Source organism: Somniosus microcephalus, unplaced genomic scaffold (genome assembly GCF_052327205.1).
Source record: "Somniosus microcephalus isolate GS21.2 unplaced genomic scaffold, FLI_Smic_1.0 unresolved_chr4, whole genome shotgun sequence".
Taxonomy (NCBI): Eukaryota; Metazoa; Chordata; class Chondrichthyes; order Squaliformes; family Somniosidae; genus Somniosus; species Somniosus microcephalus.
In genome coordinates, this window is record NW_028225182.1 from 36,029,953 (window position 1) to 36,044,359 (window position 14,407).

Sequence of the window (14,407 nt, forward strand, 5' to 3'; positions counted from 1 at the left end):
CAAGCTATCAGTATCACAGGGGGGCCTGTAAGATTCGAAATTTTCAGCAATAATCACGCAAGAAAACAGGATAAAATAAGACAGTTTATTGACCAAAGTAAGCTTGCACAGAAAAACCTTTGATAAAAGGGCATACAAAATGGCCGCCGGGCCTCGTGATCAGTTTTCTGGACCATTTGATTTCTGTTACTGCAAGCCAGACAGGCTTGTTGATTGAAGACAGTAAGCCCGCGAAAGCCAGTATCGGGAAACCGAAACTCAGGGAAACAGCATACATATTCAATGGATTCTAAGTACAAGACAGTTTCAGGCAAACAGGATGGGGCCCATCAAGATATGGGCGGACAATGAATGAACACTTAAACCCATTTAATGTACAAAGGAGAAACCGTTTAACAGCCATCAAGGGAAATCTCCAGACCGATCAATATGCGAACCGAGTTACGGTGACAAAGTAAAAGACATTAAAAGACATTATCGGCCAGGAAGGCCAGTTAAGTTATCACCGGCTCCCGTTACAAGACAAAGCGCCCCTGCAGAGATTTCTGCCCGCCAAAATATTACAAAGACTGGACTATGATCTGGCGGGAGATAAGGCTGGCCCAAAAAGGGTATAAATATGGATTTTGAAAAGTCCATCAGCGCCTCTTCTACCTCGGTAGCTTCGGAATTCGATCAGGAAGTTTCGGACGGACATTTCGGAAAGGACAACGCGGTCGGCGTTCAGCCAGACAAGGCTCGGCCGCGACGAGAAGACGACGAGGGTGGCCCGGGTACCGTTGTCGGGAGATCATCGACGACCCAGGCCGAAGAAGAAGACACCCTCAGGAAAACCGACGATCCAGGCCGGAGAGAAAGGACATTCCGGGCCTAGCACTTCCGTGCCTCAACATCCCATCGAGGTGTTGTTCTGTTCCATGAAACCAAATCCACAACAGACTTGGTGGATTTCAGCCATGACGAGCGCTCACCGAGTCTCCTGAGTCTCCAACCTTGTGATCTCAGCCCTATTGGCCTTGAGCCTTCACTTAGTTCTTCAAACTTTTCCTTCCATACATCTTGTCTTGTGGATTTTCAGGTCACTGGGGATTCAGTTTAATGGTTCAGTTATCTACCATATTCAGTTTCTCTCTCTCTCTCTCTCTCTCTCTCTCTCTCATACAGAGGAGCTGTGATTAAATGAGGATTTAATCTTGTTCTTTTCATTGCTCTAAATTATCAACCTGTGGCTCCTTTTATTGAAGTGAAGCTGTCCTTTCATTGAGTCTTTATTCTGTTTAATTGTCTTCTGCTTGCAATCCCCCTCCTTGCATTAGCTACTGAGGCTGCACAACTTCCAACCACCTGAGTAGAATGTTGTCCATTTCTGAACCTGATGTCTTTCAGATGTCTGGAGATTTCCTGGTCTATGCCACCCACCTGAACCACACCCCCAAGGCCCATGGATCTGTCATTGTGAGAACTAATGGAGCTGTCGTTCCCATTGAGTGCCACTATTTTAGGTAAGATTCTTTACACTGTCGCAAATAACGTCTACAGCTGGTGTAGTTCTCTGAACTTGTCCTAAAATGGCTCCATTGTCTTTCCAGGAAGGGCAATGTGAGCAGTGACCCGATCAAGCCCACCTGGATCCCGTTCAGCTCCACCAAGTCTGGAGAGGGGCTTCTGTCATTCTCTCTGCGCCTAATGAACGGTATGTGATGGGTGGATGGGGAATGACTTCCTGTAGTCACCCACTGGCAGTTGTACCTAGTCTCCAACCCTTGTCCCTCTTGTACTTCAGATGACTGGCTCACAGAGCGCACCTCGACTGTCTACTACCTGGGTGACCTCATTCACATTGAGGCCTCTGTTTCAATGACCAACCACATGCCCCTGAAGCTCTACATTGATCGCTGTGTCGCTACGTTGAGCCCAGACGAGGACTCCGCCCCGAGATACAGCATCATTGACTACAATGGGTAAGGAGCGCTCTGCTTTCTCCAGCTGATCCTGTCTCAATGGCTTCTCTTGATTCACTCAATGTCCCTTTTAAAAAAAATTATTTCTTCAGTTGCCTCCTGGACAGCAAAGCTGAGGACTCCTTCTCAACCTTCGTGTTGCCAAGAGACGGGCGTGAGCTGGACAAGCTCCACTTTGACCTGGATGCGTTCCGCTTCTTTGGAGATGACCGTTCCTTGGTAAGAGGAAGCCGACCATTGCAAAGTATTTACTGCCATTCTGCATAACTGGCTTGTGCTTCACACGAGTGTCATAGAGTCATAGAGTCATAGAGTAATACAGCACGGATAGAGGCCCTTCGGCCCATCGTGTCCGCGCCGGCCATCAAGCCCTGTCTAGTCTAATCTAATCCCATATTCCAGCATTTGGCCCGTAGCCTTGTATGCTATGGCATTTCAAGTGCACATCCAAATGCTTCTTAAATGTTGTGAGGGTTTCTGCCTCCACAACCCTTTCAGGCAGTGAGTTCCAGACTCCAACCACCCTCTGGGTGAAAAAGTTCTTTCTCAAATCCCCTCTAAACCTTCCGCCCTTTACCTTGAATCTATGCCCCCTAGTTATTGACCCCTCTACTAAGGGAAAAAGCTCCTCAGCATCCATCCTATCTATGCCCCTCATAATTTTGTACACCTCAATCATGTCCCCCCTCAGCCTCCTCAGCTCCAAGGAAAACAAACCCAACCTGCCCAGTCTCTCTTCATAGCTGAAGCGCTCCAGCCCTGGTAACATCCTGGTGAACCTCCTCTGCACCCTCTCTAACGCGATCACATCCTTCCTGTAGTGTGGCGACCAGAACTGCACACAATATTCCAGCTGTGGCCTAACCAGTGTTTTATACAGCTCCATCATAACCTCCTTGCTCTTATATTCAATGCCTCGGCTAATGAAGGCAAGTATCCCATATGCCTTTTTTACCACCTTATCCACCTGTTCCGCCGCCTTCAGGGATCTGTGTACTTGCACACCCAGATCCCTCTGACCCTCCGTCTTGCCTAGGGTCTTTCCATTCATTGTGTATTCCTTTGCCTTGTTAGTCCCCCCAAAGTGCATCACCTCGCACTTTTCCGGGTTAAATTCCATTTGCCACTGTTCCGCCCATCTGACCAACCCATCTATATCGTCCTGCAGACTGAGGCTACCCTCCTCGCTATTTACCACCCTACCAATTTTTGTATCATCCGCGAACTTACTGATCATACCCTTTACATTCATATCCAAGTCATTAATGTAGACCACAAACAGCAAGGGACCCAGCACCGATCCCTGTGGTACCCCACTGGCCACAGGCTTCCAGTCACAAAAACAACCTTCGACCATCACCCTCTGCCTTCTGCCACTAAGCCAGTTTTGTATCCAATGTGCCAAGGCACCCTGGATTCCATGGGCTCTTACCTTCTTGACCAGTCTCCTGTGCGGGACTTTATCGAAGGCCTTACTGAAATCCATGTATACCACATCCACTGCGTTACCCTCATCCACACACCTAGTCACCCCCTCAAAAAATTCAATCAAATTAGTCAGACATGATCTTCCCTTGACAAAGCCATGTTGACTATCCCTGATTAATCCTTGCCTCTCCAAGTGGAGACAAATTTTGTCCCTCAGGATTTTTTCCAATAATTTTCCTACCACTGATGTTAGGCTCACTGGCCTGTAGATCCCCGGTTTTTCCCTACTACCCTTCTTGAATAATGGTACTACATTAGCGGTTCTCCAGTCCTCTGGCACATCCCCTGTGGCCAGAGAGGTCCTGAATATATGTGTTAGAGCCCCCGCAATCTCCTCCTTTGCCTCACACAGCAGCCTGGGATACATTTCATCCGGGCCTGGGGATTTATCAATTTTTAGGCCAGCTAAAACCGCCAATACCCCCTCCCGCTCGATGTTAATATGTTCGAGCATATCACAGTCCCCCCGCCCTATTTCTATGTCTACATCGTCCTTCTCCATAGTGAAAACAGATGCAAAAAATTCATTTAGAACCCCTCCTACATCTTCCGGCTCCACACACAGATTGCCACTTTTGTCCCTAATGGGCCCTATTTTTTCCCTAGTTATCCCCTTACCCTTAATATACTTATAAAACATCTTCGGATTTTCCTTTATTTTGCTTGCCAGTGTTATTTCATGGCCCCTCCTTGATCTCCTAATTTCTTTTTTAAGTATCCCCCTGCACTTTTTGTACTCCTCTAGGGCTTCCTCCGTCTTTAGCCTTTTGTATCTACCAAAAGCCCTCCTTTTTTTCCTAATCCATTCTCGTATATCCCCTGTCATCCAAGGTTCCCTGTGGTTTTTGGAACCACCCTTGACCTTTACGGGAACATGTTGCCATTGTATGATCTCAATCTCCCTTCTGAAAGCCTCCCATTGCTCCGATGCGGATTTTCCTACAAGTAGCTGATCCCAGTCCATTTTGGCCAGATCCTGCCTTATCCTATTAAAATCGGCCTTCCCCCAATTTAGAACCTTTATTTCCGGCCCATCCCTGTCCTTTTCCATGGCCACCTTAAATCTTACCATATTATGGTCACTATCACCAAAGTGCTCACCTACTAGCACTTTTTCCACTTGGCCGGCCACATTCCCTAGAATTAGGTCCAGTACCGCCCCCTCTCTTGTAGGACTTTCTACATGCTGGCTCAAAAAGCTCTCCTGGATGCACTTTAAGAATTCTACACCCTCTGAGCCTTTCACACTCTGACTATCCCAGTTAATATTGGGGAAGTTGAAATCCCCCATTATTATTACCTATTATTTGCACATTTCTCTGAGATTTGCCTACATATCTGTTCCTCTATCTCCCCCTGACTGTTTGGAGGCCTATAGTACACTCCCAGCAAAGTGCTTGCCCCCTTTTTGTTTTTAAGCTCCACCCATATGGCCTCATTAGAGGACCCTGCTAATATATCATCCCTCCTTACTGCAGTAATTGACTCCTTAATTAATATTGCGACACCCCCTCCTCTTATACCTCCCCCTCTGTCTCGCCTGAAGATTCTGTACCCCGGAATATTGAGCTGCCAGTCTTGCCCTTCCCTCAACCATGTCTCCGTGATAGCAACAATATCATACTCCCATGTGTTTATCAACACCTTCAGTTCATCCACCTTATTCGCAAGACTCCTTGCATTAAAATAGATGCCATCCAGCCTTGCCCTTATATATTTGCCCTGTCTACCAAGCTGACTTGTTTTTTTCTCTATAATTGGCAGCACATCCCCCCCTATTTCAGCTCCCCTCTGTAGCCCATCCCCCTGCCAAGTTAGTTTAAACCCCCCCCCCCCCCCCCCAACAGTGCTAGCAAACCTCCCCGCAAGGATATTTGTCCCGCTCTGGTTCAGGTGCAACCCGTCCGACTTGTACAAGTCCCACCTTTCCCAGAAGCAGGCCCAGTGATCCAGGAAAGTAAAACCCTCCCCCCTACACCAACTCTTTAGCCACGCATTCATCTGCTCTATCCTCCCATTCCTATACTTACTAGCACGTGGCACTGGGAGTAATCCAGAGATTACAACCTTTGAGGTCCTGCTCTTTAATCTGTTACCTAGCTCCCTAAATTCTTGATGCAGGACCTCATCCCTCTTTTTACCTATGTCCTCCCACCCCTCTTCATCTAACTCCAACATATCCTTCTATTCCTTTCTCCCTGATGTATTTATCTAGCTTCCCCTTAAATGCATCTACACTATTTGCCTCAAACACTCCCTGTGGTAGCGAGTTCCATATTCTCACCACTCTGGGTAAAGAAGTTTCCCCTGAAATCCCTCTGCTGTGTATCCTGTGATCCTATGAATCACTAACATTAACCACTTTTTTCTGTTTCTAGCCAGCTTGCTATCCATTCTGCTACTTGTCCCCTGAATCCACCTGTTCATTGAGTTCCCAAGTTGGGAGGGAGTCACTATATAATGACTTGTGTTGACTGTGTCCCTCAGATTTTCATCTCCTGTCACCTGAAGGTTGCTGCAGTGGATCGGAGAGATTCCATGAGCAAAGCTTGTACTTTCCAGAAGATGCAGAATGTGTAAGTGCCCCCTCTCTCCCTCAGGGATGTGTTGTGTGGGGAAGTGATGCCCAACCTGATTGTGAAACTGATTCTCTTGTTTAGCTGGGCTCCATTGGAAGTATCCAACAATGACGTTTGTGCCTGTTGTCACTTGGGCAACTGCAGTGCCACAAGGGAGTTTGGATTTGATTCCAGAGGAAGGAGGGATCTTGTACCTGAAGCTGGTAGGACATTGATTCTCTAGATGTTGGAGGTTGCCCTTTACCCTCTCTCTAACTGGAATGTTTGATATTGCAGGGAGTGATGCTGAATTGAAGTGGGAGGGTGAGGCCTCCCTTGGACCCCTGGTCATTCTGGACACTGATGTGACAGACCTGGCAACCGAGTCCCTTAATGAGGTTGAGCAACGGATGGCGGAGAGGTCTCCAGGTGGTGAGTTGGCCGACTGCTAGTTTCCATTTCCCCCTCAGTATTTCTTTCACTCACTGTTGGTTTCTCATTGCTGTTTAGGTGCTGAGTCTGAGGTGGTCCTGATGGTGGCCCTGACTGTGACTGCTGTCTCTCTGATCTCTGCTTCTTTGATCGCCTTGTTCCTGTACAGGAAACACAAGCAAACCCTGCGCAACAACTTGTGATTAATAAAGTGGTGAAATTAGCAAATCTGTCATGGTTATTGCTTACATTTGGTCATTGATTTAAGGCTGGGGATTTGCATTCTGAATGTGGGAAGTTTTCCATATTTATTTACTTCCATTAATGATTCTTGACCCAGTGGCATGCCTGCTGAGTGTATTTAATCTTTTCACCAGATATCGGGCTACTGGGGTATCTGCCCCATTTCACTAGTTTATTAACAGCAACTTGGAAGTGTTTGCCTGGAGCGAGTTATCTTGGCCTGCTGTTTGTCCCTTGTTAAGGAGCTTTGTGGGGCTCTTGTGGAGTGAGGTTAGTGGGACTGATTATTGAGCCCCATGAAATTGCAACGTTCCTGGAAATTTTAATGCTGGGATTAGTTTATTACTAGAAGTGGAGGTTCTTTAGTCCTCTATAACTGACTGGGATAATAAGTCTACATGGGGTAGATGTCCATATTCTAAAAATGATAGCGGCACTAGCGAGGGTGCAAAAAACATTTACTAGGATGATGCCAGAACTGAGATTTGGCTTATTAGGAAAGATTGACCTGTTTGGGTTGCCTTCTCTAGGAAAGAGAAGGCTGAGGGTGTTTAAAATTATGACTGGGTTAGATAGAGATGTTTCCACTTGTGGGCAAGACCAGAACTCGGGGCCTGTAACTACAAGGTAGTAACTAACTAATGACTCCAATGGTGAATGCAGGAGAAACTTCTTTGCCCAGAGAGTGGAGAGAATGTGGATCTCGCTATCACGGAGTGGTTGAGGCGAATGGTGTAGCTGCATTTAAGGGGGAGCTCTAAGCATGAGGGAGGAAGGATATGCTGTTTGGGTGAGATGAAGGGTGGGAGGAGGCTCGTGTGGAGCATGGACTAGTTGGACTGAATAGCCTGTTTCTGTGCTGTCGATGGCTTGTTAACCTGCAGGATTAGTGACCTGAGGAATTGCATCTCTGAAGGCCCCTTAAATGGCTTTCGGTCTTGGCCGTGGCTCAGTGGACAGCGCTCTAGCCTGAGTCGGAAGGTCGTAGGTTCAAATCCCACTATAGAAAGCTTGAGTACAAAAGCCAGGCTGACACTCCCAGTGCTGCACTGTCGGAGGTGCCATCTTTCGGATGAGAAGTTAAACCGAGGCCACTTCTGCCCCCTCGGGTGGATGTAAAAGATCCTGTGGCACTTTTTGGAAGAAGAGCAGGGGAGTTCTTCCCTCTGACCAATTGTTATCCATCAGCCAACATCATAAGATGATCTGGCCATTATCACATTGCTGTTTGTAGGCTCTTGATGGGCTGCCATGTTTCTGACAACCGTGACTACATTTCAGAAGTAATTGATTGGTTATGAAGTGCATTTTTTAATTTGTTCATGGGATGTGGGTGTCACTGCCAAGACCTGCATTTATTGCCCATGCCTAGTTAGGCTTGAAGGTGGTGGTGGTGAGCTGCTTTCTAGTCCAGCTGCAGTTGGGCAGGGAGTTGTAGGATTTTGACCCAGCGACTATATGAAGGGACGCCGATATATTTCCAAGTCAGGATGGTGTGTGACTTGGAGGGGAACTTGGAGGTGCTGGTGTTCCCATGCGCCTGCTGCCCTTGTCCTTCTAGCTGGTAGAGGTCATGGATTTGGGAGATGCTGCCGAAGAAGCCTTGGTGAGTTGCTGCAGTGCATCTTGTAGATGGTACACACTACAGCCACAGAGTGCCGGTGGTGGAGGGAGTGAATGTTTAAGGTGTTGGTGGGACATCCTGAACATGGTATGGTGCTGTATAAATAAAAGATTGTTCTTTCTAAACATCTCTGACGTGAGTGTGGGACCTACAATAAAAAATAATTATGTCTAACCAACATACTAGGTCCCCAAGTGGGATTGAGTTGCCGTACTGGATCTCCAACATCAGGTGGGGCTAGAATCCACACAAACTTAACGAGCACACTTTTGTATCTCTCGTGGCCGATCCTGGTCAGTGAATGCTGGCTGAAATCTGCAGTAGGACTGTTGTCAATACTTAACCACTTACATTTATGTCGCCCCTTCAACGTACTGAAATGTCCCAGAAGCGCTTTCAATTAAAATTTGACACCAAGCCACATAAGGAGATATTTGGGCAGATAACCAAAAGCTTGGTCAAAGAGGGAGTTATTAAGGAGCATGGAGCGCTGGAGAGGTTTAGGGAGGGAATTCCAGAGCTTGGGGCCCAGGCAGCTGAAGACAAGGCCGCCAACGGTGGAGCGATTGAAATCTGGGATCCTCCAGAGGGCAGAATTGGAGAAGTGCAGATATCTCGGAGACGGGGGTGTTGTAGGGCTGGAGGCCTCAGGATGTCCCAAAGCGCTTTACAGCCAATGAAGTACTTTTGAAATGGAGTCACTGTCGTAATGTGGGAAACGCAGCAGCCAATTTGCAAGCTTCCAAAAACAGCAATGTGAAAATGACCAGATAATCTGTATTTAGTGATGTTGATTGAGGGATAAATATTGTCCCCAGGACACTGGGGAGAACTCCTCCTGCTCTTCTTCCAATAGCAGCCGTAGGATCTTTTACATTCACCTAAGAGGGCAGATGGGACCTCGGTTTAACGTTTCACCCAAAAGATGGCACCTCTGACAGTGCAGCACTCCCTCAGCATTGCACTGGGAGTGTCAGCCTGGATTATGGGCTCAAGTCTCTGGAGTGGGACTTGAACCCTCGACCTTCTGACTCAGAGGCAAGTGTGCTACCGGCTGACACCTTTAAGATGATCTACTGTTGGGGCAGGTTTCCGGTTTATTGATAACATCTGCAATTATATGGTTCCTTACCACGTTAAAATGCCTCACAACACTTCAGGCAGTGAATTACATTTGAAGATCAGAGACTCTTCTGCCTGCGATGGGGGTAGAAACTTTTGAGCACGTGCGGTGGGAGCGGTTTTCTGTCGGACCGCCAATCAGATGAGTTTGTTGGCTCAGGTGTCTCTGAACCCCCGAGGTTCGCGGCGCAGCGGGAGGCCGTTCAGCCCATCAAATCAGTGCCAGCTCTCTCTCTCCGATGCAGCAATCCAAACCTGCCTCTCCGAGACTTCCAGTGCAGGGGTCGTAGTCATGTCCTCGACTCAGCGGCTGAGCGTTCCGGCTCACGATGGTCAGGCAGTTCCCACTTCAGCCCTGTCTTTTTTGTTGGCATTTCATCACAAAGACTACGCAAAAAGTGTCAGGCAGATTGCTGGGAGGACTGTGCCAAGGCCCCATTGCCATGGGAACAAGCTGGCTTGGTTAGGCAGTGTAGGCCACACCTGTCCAAAATGGTAAATCAGCCGTCACTGTCCAAAACTAATCCCACTGATCTACTCTCTTCCCATAGCCCTGTATAAATGCCAAACTAACCCCACTGCCCCGCTCTCTCTCCATAGCCCTGTATCAATCCCAAACTAATCCCACTGGCCCGCTCTACCCGAATAGCCCTGTATCAATCTCCAAACTAATCCCACTGCCCCGCTCTCTCCCCATAGCCCTGTATCAATCCCAAACTAACCTGACTGCCCCACATGGTCCCCATAGCCCTGTATCAATCCCAAACTAATCCCACTGCCCCGCTCTCTCTCCACAGCCCTGTATCAATCCCAAACTAATTCCACTGCCCCGCTCTCTCTCCACAGCCCTGTATCAATCCCAAACGAATCCCACTGCCCTGCTCTCTCCCCATAGTTTTGTATCAATCCCAAACTAAACCCACTGCCCCACTCTCTCCCCAAAGCCCTGGATCAATCCTAAACTAATCCCACTGCCCCGCTCTCTCCCCATAGCCCTGTATCAATCCCAAACTAATCCCACTGCCCCGCTCTCTCCCCATAGCCCTGTATCAATCCCAAACTAATCCCACTGCCCCGCTCTCTCCCCATAGCCCTGTATAAATCCCAAACTAATCTCACTGCCCCGCTCTCTCCCCATAGCCCTGTATCAATCCCAAACTAATCCCACTGCCCTGCTCTCTCCCCATAGCCCTGTATCAATCCCAAACTAATCCCACTGCCCCGCTCTCTCCCCATAGCCCTGTATCAATCCTAAACTAATCCCACTGCCCTGCTCTCTCCATAACCCTGTATCGATCCCAAACTCACCCTTGCCTCTGACTCAGACGGTTGTGGATTTAAGTCCCACTCCAGAGACTCGAGCATAATAATCTAGGCTGACACCCCAGGGCAGGACTGAGGGAGTGCTGCACTGTCGGAGGTGCCGTCTTTCGGCCGCAATGCTAAACTGAGGCCCCGTCTTCCCTCTCAGACGGGCGTAAAAGATCCCATGGCCACTATTTCGTAGAAGAGCAGGGGAGTTATCCCCAGGTGTCCTGGCAAATATTTATCCCTCAATCAACATCACTAAAAACAGATGATCTGGTCATTATCACGTTGCTGTTTGTGGGAGCTTGCTGTGCGCAAATTGCTGCTTTGTTTCCGACATTACAATAGTGACTGCACTCCAAAAAGTACCTCATTGGCTGTAAAGCGCTTTGGGATGTCCTGAGGTTGTGAAAGGCGCTATATAAATACAAGTCTTTATTTCTTTCTTTTACAGGCGACTTTGGGCCGATGGTTCCCAAAGCTCTCCAACCAATGGGGGCACTTTGGTTTGGTTTTTGGTTGATGACATCGCCCAATGTCTTTCTATTGATGGTTTTGGAGAAGGTCAACCCAATCTCTGCCTCTTTCTTTATCATAGGCAACGGCCTATTAAAAGTCAACCATGTGCTCCCTTTTTAAAGGGTCGCAAACGATAAGGTCTGTAAATTAACATAAATTTGAAAGGAACCTTAACAAATCAAATTAAAATTTGGTTGCCGGGGGTGATGATGCACTCCATTCTCCGCGGCGCCCACCGGTCGCGGAAGGCCTCAAGCGTGCCAGTGGATTCCGCGTACTCCATATCCAGGGCCACCCGGGCGCGAACGTGGCCGCGGAAGAGAGGCAGGCAATCGGGCAGCTCTTTCCCACCCTCTTTCCAGTTGCCTGTTGACACAGCCGAGGCGAAAACTCCCTTTCGTCTTTTGTGTCGCCGCGAGATCACCGGGACAAGCTCTGGTTCAACCTGGATGCGTTCCGCTTCTTTGAGGATGCCAGGGACCTGGTAAGAGTTGGCCAGATGTTGGAAGGTAAGACGGTGAGCGTTGACGCTGAGTAACTCCTGGATGTGTCTCCTGCAGATCTTCATCAGTTGCCACCTGAGAGTAGCTGCAGCAGATCAAAGGACAGATTCAGTCAACAAAGCCTGTTCCTTCCAGAAGCCAGCCAACCGGTGCGAGAAATCTACCCCCGAATGGTGGACCTCTTTCTTTTTGGCGTATGGATGCATTCTGACTGATGGCTTGCTTCCTTGTTTAGATGGTCCCCGGTGAACGAGTTGGGCCTGTCCCTGCTGGAAGGATCCAATGAGGTTTGTGCCTGTTGTGATGGGGGCAACTGCAGAGCCCAGAGATTGCGATCTGGAGGAAGACCACACTCCAGGTGCAGGAGGGAGGTCCCATCTGAGCTTGGAATGTTGTGGTGGTGTTGGGTGTTGAGGGTGAAGAAGGATGTTTTGTAACTGGATGGAACTAATTGTTGCAGAGTCTGAGCCTGTGTGGGAGAGTGAGGCCTCACTTGGACCTCTGATCGTTCTGGATGTAGATCTGGACCTGGTTCATTCGGTGGATAGTGAAGCTGTTGGGACTCGTGAGGATGTTCCGAGTTCTTATCGAGGTGACTCCTGACTCCATATTGGCTTCTCGTTCTCCGCAGGTGATGTGGGTTCTGAGCTGCTTCTGGTCGTGGCTGTGACGTTGGCAGCTGAGGTCCTGATCTCCGCCTCTCTGGTGGACTTCCTACTGTCCAGGAAACACAACTGAATCCTCTCCCTCAAATGAGCTGCTTTATTTGTCAAAAAATGCTTCAATGAAATTGAAATGTCACTTGGTTGAGTTACAGTCTATGGTGTTGAACTGGATTTTAAATACACTGTCATGGTGGTTTGAACTAAGTTGTCTAAATGACACTAGACCAGTTTTGGAGGCCAATATTTAACTGACAATTTCACCACACACCGCGCAGTTTTGGGTAGTTGAAAGGAGGCATTTGCACCTGGAATACGATTGTGGCCTTAATAGGATGGCAACTGGAATCATACAGCACAGAAAGAGGCCATTCGGCCCATCGCGCCTGTGCTAGCTCTTTGAAAGAGCTCTCCAATTAGTCCCACTCCCCCCGGCTCTTCCCCATATCCCTGCCATTTTCACCTCTTTGTATTTATCCAATTCCCATTTTTGAAAGAGACTATTGAATCTGCTTCCACCGCCCTTTCAGGCAGCGTGTTCCAGATCACAACTTCTTCTTTATATTAGAAGTCTCCTCATCTCTGGCTCTCTTGTCAATGACGTTATTTACTAACCCTTCTGTCAGTGGAAACCGTTTCTCCTTATTTACTTTAATCAAAACCCTTACCATTTTGAACCCCTCCCTTGACCTTCTCTGCTCTAAGGAGAACAATCCCAGCTTCTCTGCATTAATATTGTGACCTTTGTAAAGGGATGAAAGCGATGGGGAGTTTCTGCCATCTTTCTAGAGCGAGTAGATGGGGTTACAGACACCCAGCTAGGAGTCCGCTGTGAGAATGTTCCAGTCCCACATCGGGGTCAAGAGACTAGACCAAAGCAGCATCTCCTTAATTGGCCATCTTGCTCCATGTCCGCTGGCGGTAGGTGTGTCTTGGCCTCGTACTGTCACTCTGCTGGCTCTGTTCCACATTTAACATCTCTTAAAGGTTAGTTACAATTGCCTTTTTGAATATAGTGATGTAACCTACCACCCACCATCACACATGGGTGGGTAGTGGAATCAAACAGTGCTGAGGGGATTGGTAAATGATCAATGATCTTTTTCATTGCACTCTGGCCTCTGGTGTATTTCCCCCACCCGCCCAAAATCCTTCGCCCACCCCACCTCCCATCACCCCCTGTTGGTGGCCGTGCCTTCAGACATCTGGCACCTCAGCTCAGACATTCTCTCCCTAAATCCCTCAACCTCTCCTCCTAATACATTGCTTCAAACCTACATCAGTGTCCAGGCATTTACCTGTCCTAATGTCTCCTCCTTTGACTCTGTCATGTTTTTGTCTGATTTACGTGAGTTGAATGCTTTGCTTAGTTGAACATTGGGCGGTGTAACAAGGCACCACTGCAACAAGATGGTGAGGGCAAATGGGCAGGAATATAAGATGGCCATTAACAGATCAAATTAAGAATTTAGGAGGACATTCTTTACACAGAATGTGGAACATGGAGTGGTTGAAGCAGATATATTTGGAGTTGAGATACAGATCGACCATGATCGAATTGAATGGCAGAACAGGCTCGAGGGCCTGAATGGACTCCTCCTGTTCATTTGTAAAGGAGGCTGGTAGCATAGATGAGGGAGAATGAAATAGAGGGCTCTGTGGGGTGGGGAGTTAGATAGAAAGCAAAGCACGCTCTACGCTGTCCCATCAAACACTCCCAGGGCAGCAAGAGTACGGGTTAGATACAGAGTAAAGCTCCGTCTACACTGTCTCATCAATCACTCCCAGCGCAGGTACAGCATAAGTTAGATACTGTTGTGTCCCCTTGTGTTTTTATTACTATGTAATACAGACACTTTTAACTCCTTTTTAGTTTACAGCTTTTACTCAGTGCTTTCATGATGTTGCTGCCGCATGGTGCGGAGTGATACAAGATGTCCGACCTTGCACTGTGCACTGCCTGACACAGTGTGCCACATAGCAGTAT

The 14,407-nt window shown here is 48.1% G+C and overlaps 1 protein-coding gene across 1 annotated transcript; it reads left to right on the forward strand.

Moving 5' to 3' along the window:
- The first annotated feature begins 1,353 nt into the window (after positions 1–1,353).
- LOC147090530 (zona pellucida sperm-binding protein 3-like) lies at positions 1,354–12,496 on the forward strand. Its single transcript, XM_085977051.1, has 7 exons — positions 1,354–1,502; positions 1,590–1,693; positions 1,784–1,961; positions 2,054–2,180; positions 11,816–11,907; positions 11,994–12,058; positions 12,390–12,496. The coding sequence occupies exons 1-7, from the start codon at positions 1,354–1,356 to the stop codon at positions 12,494–12,496; spliced, it is 822 nt and encodes a 273-aa protein (XP_085833177.1).
- The last annotated feature ends 1,911 nt before the right edge of the window (positions 12,497–14,407 follow it).

What these genes read in the sequence shown, in the direction of transcription:
- LOC147090530 (XM_085977051.1), top strand. Translation starts at nt 1,354, where the DNA reads ATGTTGTCCATTTCTGAACCTGATGTCTTTCAGATGTCTGGAGATTTC. An exon ending in AGCATCATTGACTACAATGG is followed by an intron (nt 1,962 to 2,053) that starts GTAAGGAGCGCT and finishes TTATTTCTTCAG; the next exon opens with TTGCCTCCTGGACAGCAAAG. An exon ending in CAATGAGGTTTGTGCCTGTT is followed by an intron (nt 12,059 to 12,389) that starts GTGATGGGGGCA and finishes CGTTCTCCGCAG; the next exon opens with GTGATGTGGGTTCTGAGCTG.